The 23,504-nt window shown below is 42.9% G+C and overlaps 2 protein-coding genes across 3 annotated transcripts in view; one reads left to right on the top strand and one right to left on the bottom strand.

The window, feature by feature from the left end:
* Plcb4 (phospholipase C beta 4) overlaps nucleotides 1–23,504 on the top strand; it is a 363,836-nt gene that overhangs the window by 218,447 nt on the left and 121,885 nt on the right. For both annotated transcript variants that reach the window (XM_038331031.1, XM_038331032.1), the window contains one exon: nucleotides 6,268–6,366. In XM_038331031.1, the coding sequence (XP_038186959.1) occupies nucleotides 6,283–6,366 (84 nt within the window). In that variant the 5' untranslated portion in view covers nucleotides 6,268–6,282. The remainder of the gene's footprint in view (nucleotides 1–6,267; nucleotides 6,367–23,504) is intronic.
* LOC119814934 (40S ribosomal protein S12-like) lies at nucleotides 14,406–14,869 on the bottom strand. Its single transcript, XM_038331034.1, has one exon. It carries the CDS (start codon nucleotides 14,802–14,804, stop codon nucleotides 14,406–14,408), a length of 399 nt encoding a protein of 132 aa, XP_038186962.1. The 5' UTR covers nucleotides 14,805–14,869.

The raw sequence follows: 23,504 nt of genomic DNA, 5'->3' as shown, positions 1-23,504 counted from the left end.
ATTTTTAAATGATCACAAATCAAGTGTCACACTTTGATCATAATTCTGGTGAGTTTTGAGGGGGAAGAGCTGGAGGCAGATACCTTCTATTCTCATTTCCCGCTTGTGGGCTGTGGGTTTGTGCACACTGCGTGATTATTTTCCATCAACTGGACGTCATATGGGAGTCATCATGGCAGAAACCATAGATTTTTGTAGTAGTCATCTAGGACACTGTTGTAATTTGTTTTATTTCCAAAATCAAGAATATCAGAGCCTCTCAGCAGTCGTCAGAGAAGCTTCTTCTTGCAGTGGGCATTGGCCAGTGTGGTACAAGCCAAAGCAGAGAATAAGTGACTGTATATGTTCAGTCCTAAACGAGACATTCCTATCAAACAACCCCTCCCCCCCCCCCCATGAAGTTGAAGAAAAAAGAATGTGAGCTAGAGGACGGGGAGCAATACATGAAATAGCCATAGTAGCCATTAACGCTTACAGTGGTGATGGCTTATGTAAGAGCTGCAGCAGATCATGCTATCCACAATTCTAGCATGGATTGGATAGGGGTGGTGCTCTTGAGGTCCTACCACTACCTGAGGAACTATTGGATAGCTTCTGAGTGAAGGAGACTTATTCTTTGAGAATGTGGTCACAGGTTGGATGACCGTATTACAGTGGCTAGTCCCATACCCATTCACGTATGGGCAGCACTAATCGGTTGATTAAAAAGAGAGGGGGTATGGAAGGGCCATGGAGTTTGTGGAGAGGGGAAGCATTAAGAAGATCTTTGAAGAGTTGGGGGAAATCAGGTAGATACGGTCATATTTCCTTGCATACATATGTGAAATTCTGAAAGAACATATTTTTTTCTGAAGTACAATATAGCTGTCTGAAATGTTACTGCAAGTTTCGTCACCGAAGAACCCGCTGCTAGGTGCTGAATGATTACTCACAGCCAGTGTGTGAGAGCCTTCCCGTTGACAGTGAAGACTGTAAAGCCAGAAGAGGAAAGGAAACAGTTGACAGCTTTACTTGTTTCTTAGTTTGTTCTTGCCAAGAACCCTGGCGGAAAATACAGACACTGTAAAAACAGATTTTTATGAAGAGAAATAATTTGTTAAATGTCATCTTTCTTTCAGTTTAGAGAATGTTTTTCCTTAAATATAAAATCTGTGTTGAGTAGAATTTTCTGTATTTTAAAATAGGAAAGTATTTTTTAAATCACTAAAAACGTGATCACCATTTCTCTTACCTCGTGTTTGTGTTTAGATATGTGTCTGTGTATACCATGTCGACTGCTTTACGAGAGAGAGAGAGAGAGAGAGAGAGCCTAAAGGCAGAAAGCCTTGTTTTTGCTTACACTTTCATTAAAACCTTTGAGTATTGCATCATTTGGCCAAAGGCTGTGAGTCTGTGATGGGGCAGGAGTTAGGGCAGCAAACACCCTGGGGGCAGAACAAAGAAGCACAGAGAAACAGAGGAGTTTTCGAATAGAGCCCCTCCAAACCCAACAAACTATGAATCTAGATGTGGGAATTCATTCATGAATGAGGTCAGAAGCCTGGGGAATCCATTCACCTCCTGAAGCTTAGGGACCAAGCCTCCCACATACAAGCTTTTGAGAGACATTTAACATTCAAACTATACTAACAGGAAACAGTTTGGATCATGTTTGCTCTTTTATTTGCTTAACAACATGTTAGGCACATTTATATTTGCTTGCCAAAAGCTGTGAATATTTTTAGGAAACCTTTTGCTTTGCCATTGTTAAGCAAACAACCATACCTTCCAGCCCTGTTTTCAATAGGCCCGAGAGTATCTAAATATGTAGTGTACTTAAGCGATTGGTTGGTTACGATTGTAGACAGCCAATATTGTTCTACCTTAAATGGCACAATAGTATCTTTGTCCACAGGCTTTGCATGCATTGAGTTAGAAGAAATCCCGCTGGTGAAATTGCTACTCATTACTAGGGCCTTTCAAGGGCACAGGAATTAATTGCAAAATTCATTATCCCCAAGTATACAAGAATGCCCTTACCCTCACTTCTCAACACTATTGCCCATTTTCTTAGTCTTGCACTCCATGTGTGCTTTTTGAAAGGCTATTTAATGGCTTGATGAAGATGGAGATATTTTTAGCAAATGGGAAAATTATCATTAATGATATGTCAGTGTCGAATTGGATTCCAGCTTGAAGTAAAGCCAGGCACTTGAGAGTTCAGGATGGTCCTAGTCTGTTTTAAAAACACAAGAGGTTATTATTTAAAGATTCAAGCAGTCAACTCATTTTTGGTCAGTGGAAATTCTGTGTCAACTTCTCATCTCTGAAAAATAATCTTAGGTATTTTTACCATGGATTTTAGTGGTTATTTGGGTCTGCTTCACTTTGTATGGCTAAGATGGGGATAGGGTTATTAATTCCCATGGAATGTCTTCATTACAGGGTTAAAGTTGAAAGATAACTGTTGCTGTTAGTAAAATTCCTGTGTGACGCATGGTGTATTTGAATGAAAATGGACATGACTGCTCCAAGATATGTTTGAGGAGAAGGTTTTTTTATTGCAGATATGAGGAATGCCACAACCAGAGACATCTGGAATGGGGCAATGGGAGAGGATAGCGGGTGGTGGGAGTTGGGGTGGAGAAGAAGAGAAGAGAGGACCAAGAAGGAGAGAACCAAGAGAGCACATGGTCTAATTGGCAGGGTTATATAGGAAAGAGAAGCTGGAAGAAGGGCAGAAGTCTCTGGGATGGAGGGTTTTAAGGTGGGGGATATGGGTTGTAGGAGTGTTGAGGAGAGCAGGGAATTAATTGCCTTGTGCACTGAGTGAGTCTGGCATCCAGCATGCAGTTGGCTTTGCTAATAGACACCCTAGTTTCTTTGGGACCTTGCAGGATTGTTGTCCATCGAAAACCAGATGTTGTCGAGTCAAAGCACTGGGTACGACTGTTTTGTTCACAAAGAGAAGACACAAAATGACAACGGTTTTAGCTGGCTTAGGGGAAGTCACGTGGCTCATTTCAAATTTCTATTTATTGTTTGATACCAAGCTGTTGAGATCACATGGACCTTAGAAACACGCCAAGTAACATCAACAGATGTGTTGCCTATGCCCATCACTCGCTGCATCCCCAGTCCCGTCACAACTTGATAGACCTGTTGGAAACCCTGTGCAGCTTCCGGAGGCCAGGGCATGTGTTTCTAGACCACTGTAAAGAGTTGCCACAGATGGGTAGCTGAAAGCAGCAGAAATTTTTCTCCTCCGGACATTTGAAGTGAAGCTGTCCTCAGGGCCGCATTTCCCCAGGCTGTAGGGAAAATCCATTCCTGGCCTCTTTCACCTTCTGGCGTCCTCCAACACTCATTGACTCGTGTGTGCATCGCTCTAGTCTCTGCTTTCATGGCCACATGATTTCTTTTTCTGTCTCCGCCTAATGTTCCTCTTATAATGGCTCTTTTGATATAGACCTCACGAGAATGATACAGAACTAGCTTCCCATCTCAAGATAATTTTTGCCCTGTAAAGTAACATTCCTAGCACTTAATATGTGAGTGTGCTTGGCGGAGGGTCATTATGCAGCCCAGCCCACTGTGCCAGCCAGGTACCAAGAATAAACCTGATTTTATATCCTGTCCTTTGTCCATCCTATACCTAAAACTGAGTTATGGGCCCAGTAACAAATATATTTGTCAAAGTTTTGGTCAGAACTACTCTAGGACTTTGGAATAAGGGAGCAGTGTTTGTTTTGTAGTTAATCCTGCACACTCGAGGTAGCAGTATTAATGCCAAATGCGGTAATCACTCCATAAAGAATGAAAAGTGGTTTATCCTCAGTCAAATATAAGTGAGTTCAGCCTTTCCTTAGAAATGTGTACTCTATTGCCATGAATGGCATCCCCTGACCCTCAGAGTGGTTGTCTGACCTCCAGTGGACACAGAACAAAAGACAGTCATAAATCAGTATATTTACCAAATACATTGGTGGGGGCCGCAGCTGGGTAGGTTACAGCAAAGTAAGAAAAATACTGTTAAAGGGTTCAGATGCTTTCTGATTGCATTCTCAGCTTTGGAGCTGGTGAAAGTAGTCTGCAGACAGTAGCCCTAATACTCAGAGGATGTTAGGTCAGATCAAGAGTTGGATGACAGTTGGCCATCAACATCAACATGGCTTTGCACCTGCAGCATTCTGACGCTATCGTCAGGAAGTCCCGATCAGCCTGTCAGTCTGCTGAATCTTCAACATAGCTATGGATTTTTCCAGAGAACATTAGGTGATGGCAGTCTGGCGAGCCTTGAAGATGACGTTATGTCCAAGGGACACATTTTAAAATCACATTGTAAGCTCAGCAACTCAGCAGGTTTAAGAAAAGATGCTGGACAGAGTAAGACAAACAAACAAGCAACTGTCTTCCTCGGTTTACAGAGCTGTGCTGTATGATGCCAGGCCATCGTCACGGCTGCTGTGCATGCCCTTGAGTCTGGCCTCTGAGCAATCCCTCTTGGGTCCTCTGTGGTCTTGTATGAGCTGCCAGTTTCTCGTTCTGTTCTTTAGAAGGAGTTTTCTGTCATCCCATCTCGGACTCCCCTCCTAGCCTGTTCCGTCTCAGCTCTCTGCAGTCTTGGGAGACTGCCTTCAGTTGCCTGTGTAAAATAATCTGTCCAGTTGTGTAAGAACGCAGACAATGGGCCCATGCAAAGGCCTCTGGCTTCCTTCCAGGAGCTGCTCCACTGTTTATACCAGAAAGGCTGCCTCATTGTGTCAGCTCTGTGATGGTCATTCCCTTGAAAGCCCCACCCTCCTCAGGTGCTTCCTTTCCTTTGGGGCCTGTGCAGTGAGGTAATGTCTTTCTAGTAGGATGGAGGATGAGGAGGTAGTTAAACCTTCTGATTCCTTGTACGCGAGAACTTTCAAGCCAAGCTGAGAGTTTGCATGGAAGAACTTTTGCTGCAGACTGTAACCATTTAGCTGGGGGATTTCAGGTGGTTACAAAAGGGGAGGAATGGACCATCCCTTCCCCATCTCTTCAAAAGGTAGCTATTTCTCATTTGGGGTTTTTCTGCACCCAGTTACATTGCTAGACATACCTTAATTTGCTTCTTATTTTAAACATCAATTGCCTGGCTTAACACCTTCTCGTGCAAGGTCATCATTTTTATTGTCTTATCTATGTAAAATAAGCTGGCTATTGTCCCTATTATCAGGCCCTAGGAAGTATTTTAGAGAATGGTATCCCCACAGTTTAAAGTCAAACAAATCTGGGCTACTTTACTGCCCTTTTCCCCAAATACCTCTTTCCTTGGTCTGGTCCCTAGACCTCTGCAAAAATTAAACCAGAAATGCCATCCACTATTATGGCTGTTGTTCTCCCTAGAAAGCAGAGCCAGAGGCCAGCATCCTCTGGTCCCTGTGTTCCCTCAGCTACCCCAGTCCCTAGAGGCCTTCATGTAATGAGGCCATATGGATGGAATGAGAACTTCAGTGGGAGGTAAACATCACAAAAGTGAGAACAGTAGAGAAGGCAGAGACTGCACCCCTTTCTGGGTACTTATGTCTGGGTTCTTGTGTAGACCCTGGGAGAATCAGAGATAACCCAGCGAGAACAATGATAAAATGTACAAAGGGTAGTTGGCCTGAGTTAGAACATCCTAGATCACATGAAACTCTATAGGTAATCCAGTGCCTCTTTCTGTACATTCTGGCCAGCCCCCAAAGCTACTTGCTCTACATTGTATCCTTTTGAGTTTCTTCCAACCCCCCTCCTTTTCCTCCCTTTTCTCCATAGGCAGGGTTTTTCCTTGTTGCTTTGGATGGCCTTGAACTTCTGGCTCAGCTGTTCAAGTAGCTGGAATTTTAAGTGTGTGCCACTGTTTCTGCCTCTCCATTACTTTTCATTTAAAAGTTAATTTGTCTCTTTGTGTTCAAAGGGGTTGAACCCAGGGCCTCATACAGGTTAAGCATACAAGTCTACTGAGTTATACCCCACCTTCACTATACTGCTTCTTGAGAAAAGTATATCATGCTGACAGTGGCTTCCTGTGTGTAGTTCCTGAGGTGATCCATAGGACCATTTCTCTCTGCAGAATTTCACAGAATGTAAAGTGTTTCTTCAGGTTTAGAGACAAGGAGGAGGAATGTTAGGGTCAGATAATAGGAGGGCATCTAAAGGAAGATAACATATGGACCTTTACCACACATTTAAAGAAAATAAAGTCAAAATATCTGAGCTTTGACAAGCCCTTGCACTTTAATTTTGTACACTAATAAGACATTTGTCCTTTCCCAGGTTTTGAATACCAGCATGGCCAAACCTTATGAATTTAACTGGCAGAAGGAAGTGCCATCCTTCTTGCAAGAAGGGGCAGTTTTTGACCGATACGAAGAGGTAAGAAAGTGCTGTTATTTATCCCCTCTTAAAACAGTGTAATAATTATTCAATTTTTATCATGGTACTGAGCATCCTATCCTACAAGTAATATCTTTGAGTCTTACCAATTACAATGAAGGGAAGGTAAATTATGGGGTTGGATAATAATATGCTGTCAGCAACTTGTTGAATGGTCACCATGGACCCGATAAAATAATAGCAGTGATGGGTGTCATTGACTGAGGGACCTCCCTGTGCCAAGCTGCCTTCTCGGTACTCCATGTGTGTTATTTAATTTTACCAACAAGCTCCTTATAAGGTAGTTGCTACCATTGTGGTTTTATAGATAGGGTTCATGCCGTAACAGTTTGATTTAATGGAGTGTTTTTGGCAACCTTTTCCGTAAATCTTTCCATTCATTATAAAAGTAGCAGTGAGTGGGTCTTGCCGCTAGTTGTTTGTTTGCTTGTTTCATTTGTACAGACCATTATTATCAGAGCCTTGCATACCTCTGCTGCTATGGTTTATTGTTGGTGCCTTTGTAAAATATCAGTGGCGCCAGGCTCTCCGTACAGCCAGGCATTGAGGCCACCAATGAGCTAGCCCAGCTGGGAAGGTGAGTTGAAGCCTTTCCTTAAATGCTTGAGTTCGGGATGACCTATTGAAGGGTATATGATGAAAGTGGTGTTTTCTCTAAAACAGAGGAAAAGGTAAAACTAATTCACTTAGAGCCAGAGTTGATTCCTTTCAAATCATGGAAATGTGGTAGTGGGTGCCCAGTCCCCTGAGGTTCAGAATGTCAGACACTGAAGTGCCTTTGTCTCAGGGACTCGGTGGCACCGGCTGATGTGGCTTGTTCTTTCCATCATGTAGATTATTATAAGGGTTACATTTTCAGAAAACTAAATTGAAAACACAAATGTTGAACCAAAATGTGGTCAGTGTTTCTTACTTTGAGTTCAGCTATTGAAACGATAGTATTCATACGTCTGTAACTTTACCACAAACTGAGTAAAGGCCTTCCACTCTAAGAAAAAGCAGCATCCGGTGACCAGAATCAATTGCTTATTTGCCTGGAAGTTTTCTTAAGAATTCAATTGGGTACCCTTTTTCCTCTGTTTAAATGGTTTCCGTGCTCTGCACCCTTTAAAAAAGAGAGAGATAGAGAAAGGAAGAAAAAGAAAACACAAAGTCTTTCCATAATTTGAGACTTCCCTGCCTCCCACAGTCTCACTTCCCACCAGTTCCTGCACGTATCCTCTGTGCTCAGCACCGCCAATCCCTCGTGACTGTTTTTTCCTCCTGAGATATGCCTGTTCCTCTTTATTTACTCGGTGAACTGCTACTCATCCTTCAGAACTCAGATGAGAAATTTCCACTTGTGGGTTTTTTCCTTGACCCACTCAGTAAGTTACCGCTCCGCTGTGCCACCAGAAGGCTTCATTCATGTGTGACGCTGCCATCACGTTTGATTGAACGTAGTGTCTTTTTTTAAAGCAGACTGCATTTTTTTGGGTCACAGGCTAGGTTTTACTTATGTTCCTCTTCCCAGGTACTAGCTGAATGCTCTTCACTATCAAGTTCATTGTAGTGTTTAACCTCTTAAAGGATTTTATAAAGCCAAATCTGATTAGTTGTTTTCCTCTCTCCCTTTCTTCCTTTCTACTTTAGTGGTTGAACATGGAGCCTCAAGAAGGCCATACATGTGTACAACTGAAATACCCCCCCTTTTCTTGATAATTGAAATGAGTATAAGACTTGTTAATTCTTGAAGCTCATATGGGATCTGAAGTTCTACAGACTCAAAGTGTTGGGGCAAACGATATGAGATACATATTGTAAAACAACAGGAGTGGGACCATGGCAGGTGGTCCTGTGATGGGGAAGGAACAAACGACGGCCAGGCAGATAGAGCTTACATGGGAAGTTTTATTGCAGAAAGAGAAGGGAGTGAGAGGAAGAGAAGAGAAGGAGACAGAGAGAGAAAGAGAAGAAGAGACAAGAAAAGCACTGTCCCTTCAGAGGAACAGCGGGAAAGAGAGATGAGGAATGGGCAGAGGTTGTCTCTTAAAGGAACCTTTGCACCTGTGTAGTGATGTAGCAGCCATAGGACCCTGGGCTGGCTAGGGTACCTTCTGGGTTCATCCTGCCTGGTGACATGGCCAGCATAATGCCTGAATCCTAGCATGTATTATTTAAATAGCTTAATATTTTCAACTGTTTTATACACAGAGTCAGTTATGTAAGTGGCTATATTCTCTTGCCACAATTAGGCAAAGAAGGTCAGAGATTAACAATTCTATTCAAGGCTTCCTTTTGATCAAATCATCAATGTGCCACTAACCACATTGGCCGTAATGGTGACAAAAATTACTATCTGTTCTATCTCATTGATAGGCAGTAGCCGAGACTTTGTGACAAGAAGTGTTTAAAAAAAGTGGGGGAGGGCATTAGAATTTATACAATATGTTTGATACAAGGATAGGAACCTCAGAAAGACTCAACTAGCGAGCTGAAGATAGAGAAAAATGTTGTATGCTCTCTGGGAAGTAGACAGTTATGCTGGAGTAAGATCAGAAAAGGTGTGTGATCTCTGCAATGACAGTAAACTGAAAGATTCAGCAAGCAACACGGTTCAGATTCTTCTGTGTCCATCTTCCTACAGTGGGATGTTCCTTTCTCTGAGCTAGGGAGGACCTCTCTGGAATGAGGATCTTTGACCTGTTTTATGTCTTATCGGATACATTTGTATATCCTGCTTCTGGCAAAGTAGGGAAAGCAGGAGTTGCAAGATGAGATGACCTTCCTAAGTCTACCACTCTTGAGTGGCCAGGGGCCGTATTTTAGGGTAGCATTTTCTAACCCCTTCAGTGGCTCTGTGGTATGGGCTAGTGTAAGACATGAAGTCTTGACTGTTAAAGTTACCCAAATGATTTTCAGATTTCTGAGGCACTTTTCCAGCCTTAGGAAATCTGTAAGATAATTTAAAAACACTCCTTGTTTCCTCATAAGCCAGAGAGTCCCCTGGAAGAGACTGAATGTGATCACTGGCAGCTTTTGATCTTTCTTGGTGCCAGGTACAAGAGAAATGGCACTTGCTTGGGGAACAACGTGCAACAGGACTTGATGGACGTAGGGGCTCCATCCTTCGTGCTCTTTTGTTTCTTGTGATGACTCCCTTTGGTTTTGAATCATAGCAACTCATATTTACAAAATCCCCATTTCTTATGCTTCTCTAAGCATGTGCATTTCCCCAGCTTTCCCTAAATATGAGGGGTAAGTGAACCAGGAAGCAAGAGTAATAAGCTCAGTCTAGCTATGCTTACCTTTCAGAGCATGGTTTCTCAAGGTGCTACAGGGAAAGATGAAACAAAGAGTTTTAATATTTACAGAGTAAAAATGCTGTTTTTTCCTAGTAACACATCAAACCAGAAAGCCAAATAATGTTTCAAGCTGGGTGGCAGCCAAATTTTCTTATCACTTTCCAGTTCCATAAGATGCTTTTTTTTTTTTTTTTTTTTTTTTTTTTTGGAGTCCTAGCCATTAAAATGTTCACTTGTAAAAATACAATCAGAAAAAGGTTGTTTCTCTGGTTCGTGTGTAAACAACCCTGAGATGTGACATTGACTGCCAGTGGGAAGGACAGGAACTAGAGAAAAGGAAAGCCAAGCATCTGGAAGTGTCATAACATAAGGAGCTGTCTTGTGAAGGAACATACTTGTTTTTTATTCCAGATGCAATAATAAATCAGCTTCAACATGGGAAAAACGCTGAATAGTTACTCAGTTTTAAAAAATAATTGTCAATGTATATATTGCATTTAAGCATTATTTTTTCTTCTTAGATGCCTCCCAGGCTTCCTCGGACTCCTCTCCCTGGGCTTCTGTGTTGTCTGTATTTCCCAACATTCTATGCTCACACTTTCTTAATAATACCTCCCCTGCCCCCTCCCCGCCTTTGAAGTTGTTTTTGGTCTCAGTTTCCTTCTTTTGCCGCTCCAAATTGTTCTGCTCCTAAAACCCATTCTGACACGCAATCCCAGAAACACATGAGAGCTGTGTGTTTGAAAGTGATATTGACTAAAGATGTGGTGGCAGCTGAGGAGAATTAAAGCACTTCAAGATAAAGCCCCAAAACTCTTGTGTGAGTTCCATTACCTAAACCTCCTGGTGAAGGAGCTGTTGTCTTTTGCCACCAAGGCGCATGTTCTACCTTTAAAATGTTTTAACTGTTATTAGTTTATGTGCGTGTGTGTGTGTGTGTGTGTTTTGTGTGTGTGTGTGTGTGTGTGTGTGTTAAGTCAGTGGATAACATGATGGGCTTGGTTCTCTCCTTGGAATCTGTGGAGGTTTGGGATCAAACTCAGGTTGTCAGGCTTGGCAGCAAGTGCTCTTACCCTCTAGGTCACGCCATCCCCATACCATTTTACAATTAGTCACTTTTCTAGAATCTTTTTTTCCAGTTCATTCTTTTTATCTTTTTATAGATATGACTCTTAATTACTCATAAAAGATGAAATTCCCCATCTCAACCACGGAGAGAAGAATTCTAGTCCCCCCTCATCCAGAATTAAACACTCTTGCATACTTTCTGCCCTTTCACCTTACATTGGCTCACAGGGCAGCATTGCTGCTTAAAATTCCTGATTTTAAAAAGAGCCTTGCCCTTCCCTTTGTCCTTTTTCTGCTGTCTTAAGCTGGCATTCTCCTACAGAGTGTCTGTGCTGAATCTGGTCAGAACCCGCGCTCCCTGTGACAGCAAGCACTGGCCACGCATGGATATCATGGGCTTGGAATGTGGCTGGTGGGATTCAAGATTTGAGTTTTATTTTATTTTAGTTAATTTAAATTTAAACTTACATAACTTCCTTCCTATAGCTCATGACTCTATATCATTGTATTATATGGGCAATTATATCAAACTATACAAGCAGATTTTAAAACATCCTGCTCACCTCCCATGGCCAAGAAACCACTCACTTCCCTTCATCTGAATCTGCTAAGTCTTCCAGCTACTTCTTCCTAGGGACAGCCTGAACAGGGGTTTAAATATTCCATAGCGGTCTCTTGCCAGCCACCAGTCCACTCCCCATACTGCAAATTTCCTTAATCTCATTCATGAGATTCCTTGCCCTTGTTATTCTGGTGTCAGTAGACAGAAATCACACTGGCTTAGTTTAAGGGTCTTCACTGTTTTAATCCCCCTTTCGCTCTCTGTGCTCCTCACACATCAAAGGCCAGTGCTCTCCCACTGAGCTGTGCTCCTCATCTGGCTGGAGTTTAATTCTAGAGTCAAGCGACACTTCATTCTGTGTTTGAAAGCCAGTGTTTCACTGAGCCTAGTAGAAAGACTGTCATTCTGTGTTTGAAAGCCAGTGTTTCACTGAGCCTAGTAGAAAGACTGGCTTTGCAGACCAAAAAGGGCCAAGAAAAGCAGAAACAGAAAAGACAAAAGCCCTGGGCCTTGCAGTTACTTCCTTGTAAGGATGGGAAAATGACTGCTTACTATTCTACTACTTCAGGTCACGTTTTCATGGGAGGATAAATTCAGAAACCAGCCTGTCTAGGAGAGCTGGCTATTGCCTGTCTCTCTTGGGTTCTGGGAAGGTAGGATAACACAGAGTTATATTTGGTAAGGTGGTACACTGGCATGAGGGTTGCCATTTTGATTTCTTGTCTGGTCTGTTTTGCCTGCCCCCAGGCCTCCTTTCCTATGAGAGTAGAAGGAGCGGCAGCTGGTGGCAACAAGTACTGCCAGGAAACCTGAAGCAGCTGTTGCTGGGGCAGAGGCAGAAGCAGGTGAAAGCACAGACAAGGGGTCCAGGGCACCCTATGGAACACAGCTTGCAAGTTAGGACATGCCCTGGCAGCCCACATGACAGAGCCTTTCCCAACAAAGGTTCCTTGGAAGTATTGTGATTTAACATCTAAGTCCATATAAAGGACAGTTCCGGGATGGAAAGCTATAGTCACGAGGGCATTCTTTTACTAGTAGACCCAAATCACATGATCCTTTTTTTTAAAAACAAACAAACAAATCCCTGTTTTTATAATCGATACAATAGTGGACAGCAGATCAAATAATAGTAAATTCTTTTATAAAAAATAAATCGTTTGAGCCGGACAGTGGTAGCACACGCCTTTAATCCCAGCACTCAAGAGGCAGAGGCAAGTGGATTTCTGAGAACTATAGAATGAGTTCCAGGACAGCTAGGACTGTTACATAGAGAAACCTTGTCTCAAAAACAAAACAAAACAACAAGAACAACATCCTTTGAGAAAAAGCCCCTTTAATAGTGCCTGTGTGACAGTGAAAAAATATGTCGCCGTCCTCATTACTTCCGAACTTTGGCTAGTTTAGCGCATACCTTACAAGGTCAGGATATTGGGTTCCAAGAGTAGTAGCACCAGTTGTTGACACTGAGAGGCACTCCCAGAACACACGATGGTCACCACGATGATGCCTATCAGTTGCTCCCCTTTTAGACTCAAGCTGAATATACTGTTTAATTACTACTGACCAGACAGAACCACATCTATAACAAATAAACAAAAAAGCATAAGGCTCCAGTGGGCGTTGGGAAGTAAAAGGGGCTGTGAAAACTGTGGGAGAACACAGGTTTATACCCTCGGGGGAGTTAAGGCTGATTATTGCCAATGAATAAAATAGAACTTATGTCTAATTTTTAAGTTCAAAATAATTGAAGGCAGTCAATAAGAACGTGAATAGTAACATTCTCTATTTTAGAGTATACTGAGGAAAAATTTTAAACATTCTGAATGGAATTGAATCTCTCTCATTTTGTTCTATGGGACTGAAGATTACAATTTGTAATTGTAATTACAAATGTAATTACAAGTTACAATTTGTTCAGTTACAACCTTTTTGGGCGGGGGGATATGAGTTCTATATTTTCCAATCTGTAGTCCATATTATATATAACCTGTCTTTTAAAAACACAACAAAGTTCAAATGTCACTTTGTTGCCCAGTATGAATTTCCCAGTCCAGTCCTGTGGTTCCCTATGCTTCTCCTCCCTCACCCCTCCACTTCTTCCAACCATCATGAGAAAAACACATGGGAAGGATTTACTCCCGTGGGATAAAGGGATGGAGCAATCAATGGCTTCAGAGGGCTGAGCTGGAGACCTTAAAAAGGAAGCTTCACTCAGCCAAAGCACAGCTAAAATGAAGGTAATCTGTGCAAAGTCTGGTGTGTGTGTGTGTGCCTGGAGAATACCTATCCAGTGGAGGCAGAGAGTAATGTGGCTTGGGGCCCAAGCTGAGATGAACTTTCTAGCCTAAGGGCAGGATTAGATCCTAAATGCTACAGGGAGCCTTTTGCGTTCTTTTGGTGGTGACCAGGAATGGTCTGGAAAGAGACACGGTTGGATTCTCCGTGTCCACCACCAGGAAGAGTGGAGGTGGGTTGAAGGAGCAACTGGACAGCTGGTTAGACACAGGGAAGAACGGTGGAGATTTTGAGGAAAAGCATAAAACTCCATGGGATTTTTTGGAATTGGAGACTGGTGAGAGAGATGGGGCGCAGAAGGTGGCTGTGGTGACTGACACAGAAATCTGGCAGTTATGATGCAAGGCAGCAGAAATGTAGGCAGGCAGAGGGAGGAGACCTTTGTGGATATGGTTGGGTTTTTTTTTTTTTTTTTTTTTTGCCTGAAGTGGAGGAAAAGCTGTAGACAAGGACAGAAGTTTAATCTGTGGCTTTAAAAAAACAAAACAAAACTATTTTTTATGAACCAGAATCCGTAGAATGTAGCCAAAATTAAGGTGAATAGAAAGGAAATGGAAGAAGGCAGTAAAACAGCTTTAAAAAAAAGAGAGAGAGAGAGAGAACAAGTGTAGTCTCTTCCTCCTAGCCTCCCCGAGTGATCATTGGTGTCCTGGTGGGATTAAGAACAGGCCTCTAGGATCTCCTCCCCGGGGCCTTTGCAGTGTGTGGTGGGCACCAGTAGAGGTCGGAAATGTTTTTTTTTTTTTTTTTTTTTATATATATATAATGAAGTACTGTTTTTTTTTTGAGCAAAAATTTTTATTTATTCATTTCTTGCACTTGAAGTACTCTTCGATGACATCCTTGGCCTGAGATTCTTTGCCATAGTCCTTAACCACCACACAACTGCAACCAACTACTTTCCGTGGCTTTCCCTCTCCATCAATTTTACAGAGGCCTACCCATTCCCCGAGTTTCTTGTTGTCATCTACCTTAATTAGGTTGATTTGGTGCTCAGCACAGAGGGCCTCCACCAACTTGACATACATAGGCTCATCACAGTTGGATGCAAGCACACAGAGGTGGGCTTGGCGCTTGTCTAAGGCTTTGGCAGCTTCGTGGATGCCACGTGCGAGGCCATCGTGGATGAGGGCGGTCTTCAGCACCTCTTGAAGAGCAGTGTTGACATCCATTACACCTCCAGCAGCAATGCCTTCCTCGGCCATGGCGGTGGATTACGGGTGAGGGCGAATCTTGAACGCACCCGTGGCTCCGCCTCCGCGCAACTCGGCGGCGGCAGGGGAAAAGTGAAGTACTGTTTTTAAGAAGTACTGTATGTCATGTAGCTATTTTAGACTTTTTAAAGATGTGTTGGCCTCTCCCTCTCCGGTTATGAGATGGAGATCTGGAGGCTGAGGTTGGAACACGGACAGTCCTCAGAAACTTCCCCCCTACCTGTCCACACATTGCCAGTACCTGGAGAGCCTTTCCCATGTGGATTCCTGCTTCCTTCTGAGATTCTCTCTGGCTTAAGGCTCAGACATGAACAGAATTTAAAAAGGAAAATCTGTGTAGTGGAATCTAATGCACAGCTAAAACTGAGGACCATTGCCTTAAAGAAGAAGTCTTAGGAACATTGATGTGATGGTTGCTGGATGGTGATTTCACAGTAAGCTATTAATGTAGATTTACCAGCAAGTTTCGAAATCAGATTTGCAGGACGATTTGGAACAAATAAACTTTCAGGACTAAGCTCTTCTAATTATGATGCAGTATTTGTATGCATGAATATATCAGACATTCTAAATACTGTGTATGAGTTATTACGTAGTTCATTTGGCCATAACAGTCCCCCACTACAGCTTATCAGTGCTAAAAATCCCCTTTGGTACTCGTGACCCTTATGTGATCCCGAAATGTACTTTGCAGAGGTGCCATGATATCACACCTGCTATCATGGCAAGGTTCTGAGAAAGACATGAGAAAACATTTTCTTAGATGAGATTTGGAGTAGCTTAGAAGATATATAGGGCCTTTTCCTGAAGGCATTGCTAGTTATACGTAAATAGGATAGGTTCACTTAACCCACAGCACTGACTGGCCACTGTTCGCAAAACTGAGATAATACAGTCAACAAGATAAAGTCTCAGCGTTGTTGACTTGATATTTCAGTGGCAGGAAATGGACAACAAATGGGTGGACACAAATAAGCAAGTAAATGTCCGGTAATGATAACTGTAGCTCTGAAAGGCGTGCTAGCAGAGGTGGACACTCAGAAGTACAGGAGGGGGCCATGGTATGGGCTAGGTAGGAAGGGGGACTTGGCTCAGGAGGTGACTTGATGGGGCAGGTGATTGATAAGATGGAACCAGCTTGGCCACAAGATTGCAAGCTAACCAGAAAGCCTTCTAAGACATGGATCCTGGAGATGCAAGGCCAGAAGGCAGAACGAATCAGAATGTTAAACACTGTGACCAAAGTTGGACTAGGAGTCGAGAACAGTGGTATACGTGGAAACGTGCTGGGCAGTTGCGTCCTCTGGAGCAGAGGTTGCAAAGTCAGGGTCCCAGAACAGCATGATCAGTACCAACAAAGCTTTGAGCCCACTCAACATGCCGCCTTAAAGAGACTTCAGGCATGGGCTGAGTCATTTAGATTTTAACTCGGTTCTCAGAGAAAGCTGTTGCACACTCAGGTATGAGATCAACATTGTGGAACTAGGTCAGGAGCTTCCCTTTCATCCTCCTTGCTGTGAGCAAAGTTATTTTGAACACAGACTGACATGATCTGACTTGCATCTTGGAGACAGCTATTCTGGGCTGTTTAAGGGATGATTTATAGCATGTTGATGTTAGTCAATGTCCCATCATTATAAAATAACCACATGTTAACTGGTAATGGGTAAGTTGCCCATCTCTAATTTACACACTCAGGAGGCTAAGTCTATATAGCGAGTACTAGGCCAACCTGTGCTACATATGGGGAGCAGCAGTAGAGCAGTGGTAGAACTCTTCCTAGAGTTTTGGGTTCAGTCTATCACACCTAAGGTGGCACATGTTGGAGCTGGCATACCCCAGTGACCTAAAGACATCCCATCAAGACACACCTCAAAGTTCTAGCACCACTCAGTAGCGTTACCTTGGCGATATTCAAATTCCAAACCGTAGTAGGGGACCTGCAGGTTGGGAAGCACCAGGACTTCTAGGAAGGCGAGTTGGAGTCTTTGTCCTTCCTCTGACTTGCTATGTCCTTAGCTTTTTGTTTGGTGCATGTGTATGTTTGTGTGTATGTGTGTGTTTGAGACATGTCCTTGTTAGCTTGTGTAATCTGACCTCAAAGTCCTGAGTAACTGAGGAATTATAGACTTGTGCCACCACGGCCAGCTCTAGGGCCTTTAAATGCTAACACAGCCATGTCCCCTGAACTCACAGGCAATTTTTGAGCAGCACTGTGGTAGAAAATGGGGTGTGAAGAGGGTCTGAAAAGCATTGTTTTTTACCCTGATTCAGGGTTTGTGCCCGTCTTCCTTCAGTCATTGTTCTTGTCTTCACAGCCAAACCAATTTTTCTTCCTATGGTAAAGGCTGTGGCCTAGAACTTGGGCATTACATCACTTGGCCCAAACTCTTAAACAACTCAGAAATGCAAGTGCTAATGCCTGCCAGGCTCTTGTCAAAACACCCAGGTCAGTTCCTTCCTCCAGACCAGCCTTTGAAATAACAGTGTTGATAATGTTATCTGGGCTGTCCCGCCTTCAGGGCTCAGAACTGGCTCTTCGTCATCTAAGCCTGTGACATTTAAAGCAAGACTCACTTGGTTTGGAAAATTCTGGCAAATAAGTGAGCCTGAAGACAATAGACTATGGTGTGAGCCACAACCCTGACATTTACAATTTAAGGCCTTGAGTCACTCCGTTCACCTTTCAGGTCATTGGTCTCCCCTCAAATGTAAATAGTAAATGGACCCCAGAGGGTCATAGTCTGATAGCATAAGGACCCAGCATGTGTATGTATGTCTTCAGCTTGAAGATTCCTTCACACGTGACACACTGTGGGGTTTCTTGTGTCCCAAGTGCTTACCCTAATTAATACCCAGGCAACCAGTCAATGTAAGAGCACAGTCTGGAAAGAGCTAATGCTGAGCTTCTCTTAGCTTCACTAAGCAGACTCCTGAACCACACTCCAAAGGTTTGGTATAAATGCCTTTTGCCTCCCACACCTTTGACTTACTCAGCTGCCTTTCTCGGTATGAGAAACTGATTGACAGAAACCCAGGACAACTGTGGGTTTTGCTGCACACATCTTGCTTTTTTACTCATAAGATTCTAAGAGTGATTTCAAGACCCAAAGTTTCTAGCCCTACTTTCAGTCCCCCCAAATTTAGAGCTAGAGATGGAAGGAGACACTCAGGAGTGGGGCAAGAGAGTGTGTAGAATATTAGATGAGAGACCTAGTAAAGAATGCTAAGTCGCACGTCCAGCCATCCTAATATTTGAAGAAAGGGAGGGCCTAAAATTGCAGGAATGAGCAGAGATGGTTTCCCTGAGGTAGAATTACAAATCTCAGGCTGGAATGATGGACAGGGAATGTTACAGAGGTTCTGAGGAGGGGAATGAGACTGTTTTCAGTCTTACATCTGTTGATGAGGTCTGAAAGAGAAGGAAGGGGGGAGGTGTTAGGACAGTAAAGAGAAGGAGTTTGAAAGAACTGGATTGTTACTGGTCTCATCAACTTTTGCTGCTTTGCAAACCGCTACAAGGATTAGTGACCTAAGACAGAAAACATTCACACACAAAGCACAAGTTTACACACATTATTACACAGAACAAAATAATTCAGTGAAGAGGGAAAAAAATGCACTCAGAGTTATAAAAATGTTCTCCTAGAAAAAATGTTTTATAGAAACAAAATTCTTATTCAGTGAAACTGTAATTGCCTAAAATGCCTATTATAGTCTGTCCTCCATTTTTTTTCATTCATTAATATCTTCAAACCTTTTTTTGGTATACATCTCTTAAAAGTGAAAATGCACACTGAATTGGGTGCATATGCGTGGTCTATCTCAAGGCAGTGGAAGTGTAAATAGACACTTCCCATGCCTAGGTTGTCACCGTGCGTACTGTTGTTTAGTCAGTGTTTACCCTAGCAAACCATTCTTTTTTTTTTATTTTGTTTTTGTTTGTGAGTATGGGTGAGTGTCTGTGTTAATATGAGTTCAGGTGTCCCTGAGGCCAGAAGAGGGTGTCAGATCCCCTGGATCTGGAGTTTCAGGTGGTGTGAGCAGTCTAACCAGGATGTTGGGAACCCTATGCAAGAACAGTGCTTACTTTTAGCCATTAAGACACCTCATCAGCCCTAAGCTATTCTAATAAGACTCATTCATCACTTATAAATGTTCCAGTATTCTTTGTACAGAGGTATTAGTTCACCACATCTTTATCAAATCATATATTACTATACTTAGTTATAAAAATGAGCTTAGTTTCAAATATCAAGTTACACTTTCACCTTTTCTACTTGGCACTAAGGTTTGCTAATCACCCTGGTGGATCAATAATTTCAGTTTCCCTCACTCCACGTGCTCCTTTAAATGAAGTACTTAGTACTAATAGGGATTTGTATTTTGGAGGTACTTGACCTTGATACAAAGAAAAATTATCCATCTTCTACTATAAAATGTCGTAAAAGTTTCAGTTATGTTTATTTTTATACTATGATGCTAGACCTGTGTGTGAGCAATTAAGAGTGCTCATTATCGTTCTTTAAAAATTATACATAAGAATATTTTTATTGTTTCTGTAATATGATTCTGCTGAGTGATTTATTCATTCCCCATCCTTAGGCAGCAAACATAAATAAAATTGGGTTAAGTAAAACAAAACAAGAAGGCGAGTGGGGACTGAAAGTGGGGCTTTGGTGTTTGCTGCAAATGGCCACACTTCCATCTCACCCAAATCACCCAAATCCTCTTGGAAGCACCAGGGCAGCTTTGTTCCAAAGTCCATCATGGTGCATTATGTAGGCCACAGCAAGTCACAGGCAGACCTGTCTCAGCACAGGAGATGGGAGAATACAGTACAGACGGCAAATGACTGGAAGCAGGGAGGGTGAAGGAGTGTGACAGCTAACATCAGCTGATCCCACAGACCTGGGTCAGTTGACCAGATGGAGAGTTAGCTCAACACACCTTTTTGTAAACAAACACCAAACATTAAAAACAAACAGCACATGCATGTTTTAGGTGTGGTGAGACATGCTGTCACAACTGCTGTACCTTGTCCTCTTAGCACAGAAGCAGCTGTGGAGCACACAGGAAGTAAACTCAATGCCTCCATGAAATGGTGCTTTCAGAACTAGGTGGCAGGCTAGATAGGAGAACTGATGACAGAGATGAAAAACAAGCCAGTTTTGATGATAACGCTGGGTGCTTTCCCCTCACTCCCTTACATCTAGCTCTGCATTTTCTGTTTTTGATGCATTTTGAACTCAGCTCTTTCTCTTCCTTTCCCCTTTACATCTCTGTGTCACCCTTTGCTTTAGGGTGAAGCCATTCCCGCCCTTGTTTCTTTGTGTGCTCGTCTCATTTTCATCTCCGGTTTCTTTGGGCTTTCTTTTCTTTTTGAAGAGGTAATCGTACTTCATCAGGTAATGGAAGCATCTCAGCCACGGAATAGGTTGGCAGTCGGTACTGGGAGCCATCCTCACCACTCGTACTTGCAGGGCGCAAGGACAGCTTGTTTGTGGGAAGAGGCGAGACGAGACGCATCCATTAGGAAAGTGTGAAGGAAGTCTGGGATGATTTTAATTTACACAGAACTCGTGGAAACAAAACAGGAAGCAAGTCTGTAAACAGTGAGTCAATACAATTAAAATGTAAGGGAGTAGCTCTGCTGCTCGGGCCTTGCACACGTGTCACTGAGCTGTGCTAAAGAATTTAATTAAAACTCTAATGGTAAAATTACAGAGCTGGATTCTCTCTGGGTCCTTTTCAGCCTGCAGTGTAAGCAGGAGAAGCTTGACGTTACTTAGTTCAGGTCGTATGTCTAGGCTACAGGTGAACAGGGTAGTGGTAGCAAGGGCATGCTTTTAATTATAGAGATGAGTGCACCCCTCTGCTCTCCTGACTGGAGAGGAAGTTCAAATTCCACTCGGCTTTATTTCCTGCTCATTTTCTAGGCTCCGTTAATGCATATGCTCTAGCTATCGGATTAATAGCACTCATTCATGGGTGAGCGGATAAGCAGTCCAGTGAAATATATGGCAATATAAAAAGTAACTTTAGCCGGGTGGTGGTGCATGCCTTTAATCCTAGCGCTTGGGAGGCAGGTGAATCTCTGTGAGATCAAAGCCAGCCTTGTCTATAGAGCAAGTTCCAGGACAGCAAGAGCTACATAGAGAAACCCTGCCTTGAAAAATAAACAAGAAAAAAGTAACTTTAAATCCTTTAAGAAAATTGCATGTGTTAATAATTTCCCATGTGATCTTGCATGAATTAATTCTGTTCCTAAAATTTAGGAGGGATAATTTTAATTTCTGCCACTTGCTGAAGGTTTTAGAGGAGGCACTGAGCTGGTCAGGCAGGGTTCTCTAGCAGAAGAACTGGTAGGATATTTGCCATCCATAGGAAGAGGTTTGTTATGAGGGATAGGCTCCTGAATGCAGAAGCTGTGAAGTCTGTGACCTTTTGTCTACATTACAGATTCTATAAACTGGAGGCCTGTCTAAACAGCAGAAGTCTGAGAGCAGAGAGCCAGTGTGTCTGAATCCCCTCCAAACCTAAAAATCTAAGAGTCAGGTCACTGGTAACTAAGACCCGGAGAGAAAGAACAGATCCTTCCCCATCTGATCTGTGGGTCCTCCACAGGATCTGGGTACCATACATTAGCGAGAGTAGACCATCTTAATCAATCTACCAGCACAACGATTAATGTCTCCCAGAAATACCCCCATATCCATACACCAAAGAGATACTGTATCAAATATCTGGGCACCCCTCTCCCAGTTCAGTCAATGTGTCTATTAGCCACCATGGGCATTTTCTCCTTTAGTCCTTTCAGGAGAAATGTGTACCTTGCTGAGTGAGCGCCCATTCCCACTAGATCTGGACTTAGTACTCTGAGAAAGGTGTGCAAGCATTTCATATAAGATTCATAACAGCCCTGCTAATTAGGTTTTTCAGCCTTATGTGTGGTCTGCAAAACAGGGGCTTAGAGTGGTTGAACTCCTTGCTCGAGGTTCCAAAGTCTGAACAGAGGCTCCATGGCAGCCAGTCTGCAGTGGGTCTCCAAGTGCAGTGCAGTTGTCTCCAGCAGCAGTAGCATTCACGTGTTAGGAAAGCAGACTTTGAGGCCCTTCCTCGGCTTACGGAATGAGACATTCAGTGGACTTGCTTATTCCAGTCTGTGTTTCAATAAGTGTCCCAGTGATTCTAAGGACAGATGCAGCTCAAGCCTGTGAACCCCGAGTCAGTGGCAAGATGAGTGGCAAGACAGTGATAGGAAATTAAATGCTTCTAAAGCTCTTTACTGCTAATCTCCCTCAAGCAGGAAGTCGTGATAAAGAAAGGAAAATTTCCTGGATATAAACAAACTTTTTTCCCTTGGTACATACAGATTTTTTTCAGTGTGTGTGTTGTATGCATGCATGTGTTATATGTACTTGTTAGTACAGGTGTGTGTGTGTGTGTGTGTGTGTGTGTGTGTGTGTGTGTGTGTAAATCAGAGGCAGACGCTGGGTGTCTTTCTTTAATTGCTCTTCAGCCCCATTTCCTGAGAGGTTGTATCTCTTAACATGAAGTCATCCTTTTGATTAGGTGTTGGGGACCAGCCTTGACAAAAATATCAGGGTAGGGGCATGGGGATTAGGAGAGTCAGTAAAGGGCAAGAAGACATGAGTAAAAATAAACAGAAAACATAGGACAGTATGGGGAGGGAGTTCCAGTGAATACTTAAATCGTCAGCAGTTAATTTTCCATCCTATTTTATACCCCAATACAACAGGGGAAGAAGACAAAAGACTGCTTTAACAGATATGAAGGACAACTAGAACATTTACTTGCTTCAATACTTTGAGCCATCAAGCAATTAATCCATGAGAAAAACATTCTGTTGTTTAGGCAATGAACCCACCCTAGACCAAGTATCCTGGAGGCAGCCATTCCCACGGTTAAGCCTCCTATTTAAAAAGAAGGAGCAGAAGTAAGCTTGAATATCCTGACCACTGGTCAGGGTGGAGTGGATCTGCCTGAGCCAAAAAGACCAAGTAACCACACCCTAGGTCAGGATGTGTAGCCCTGTTTGTTGTCAACAATTCTGAGCAACCTCAAACTCTCTGACCATCAGACAAGGTGGAAGTAGGCTTACATATTTGTGCCTCCACAACTAGGCTGGCTATCCAGCGAGCTTCTGAACTCCCTGTCTCTGCTGTCTCCTGCACTGGGGTTCCAGGGCACACACACTGCGCTTGGCTTTTTGCTTGGGTTCTGGAGATCCATACTCAGATCCCCATGCCTGCAAGTCAGGCTCGTTACCAACTGAGCCATCTTCCAAGCCCTGGACACACAGATTTCATTGAGCCTTTTTCTGGGCCAGGAACAGTGTGCACACAGCATTTGAACATCAGCCTTGAAAACCTGAGGATGCTTGTGAAGTGGTGAGGGCTAAATGAGGTTATTTTCCAGAGTTGATAAGAAAGAAAGATTCGGGTCATTTGAAGAGCTATGGATCAACCAGCAAGAAATAACAGTGGATCCATGGTCCAGAACTGGCTTTTGGTACGGAGACTACACTCGAATCACAGCTACATCTTATGACACAGAATGGCTGCCAGCACAGAATCATTTTCACATGATAAGTAGGAATACAAAAATATATAATTAAAAGCAATCTTTCTAACATTCAATAAAAGAAGCTAGAATCAAAGATCTGTT

This window comes from Arvicola amphibius, chromosome 5, assembly GCF_903992535.2.
Source record: "Arvicola amphibius chromosome 5, mArvAmp1.2, whole genome shotgun sequence".
NCBI lineage: Eukaryota > Metazoa > Chordata > Mammalia > Rodentia > Cricetidae > Arvicola > Arvicola amphibius.
The sequence above is the reverse complement of the archived record's forward strand: the minus strand, read 5'-3'. Positions and strand labels throughout refer to the sequence as shown.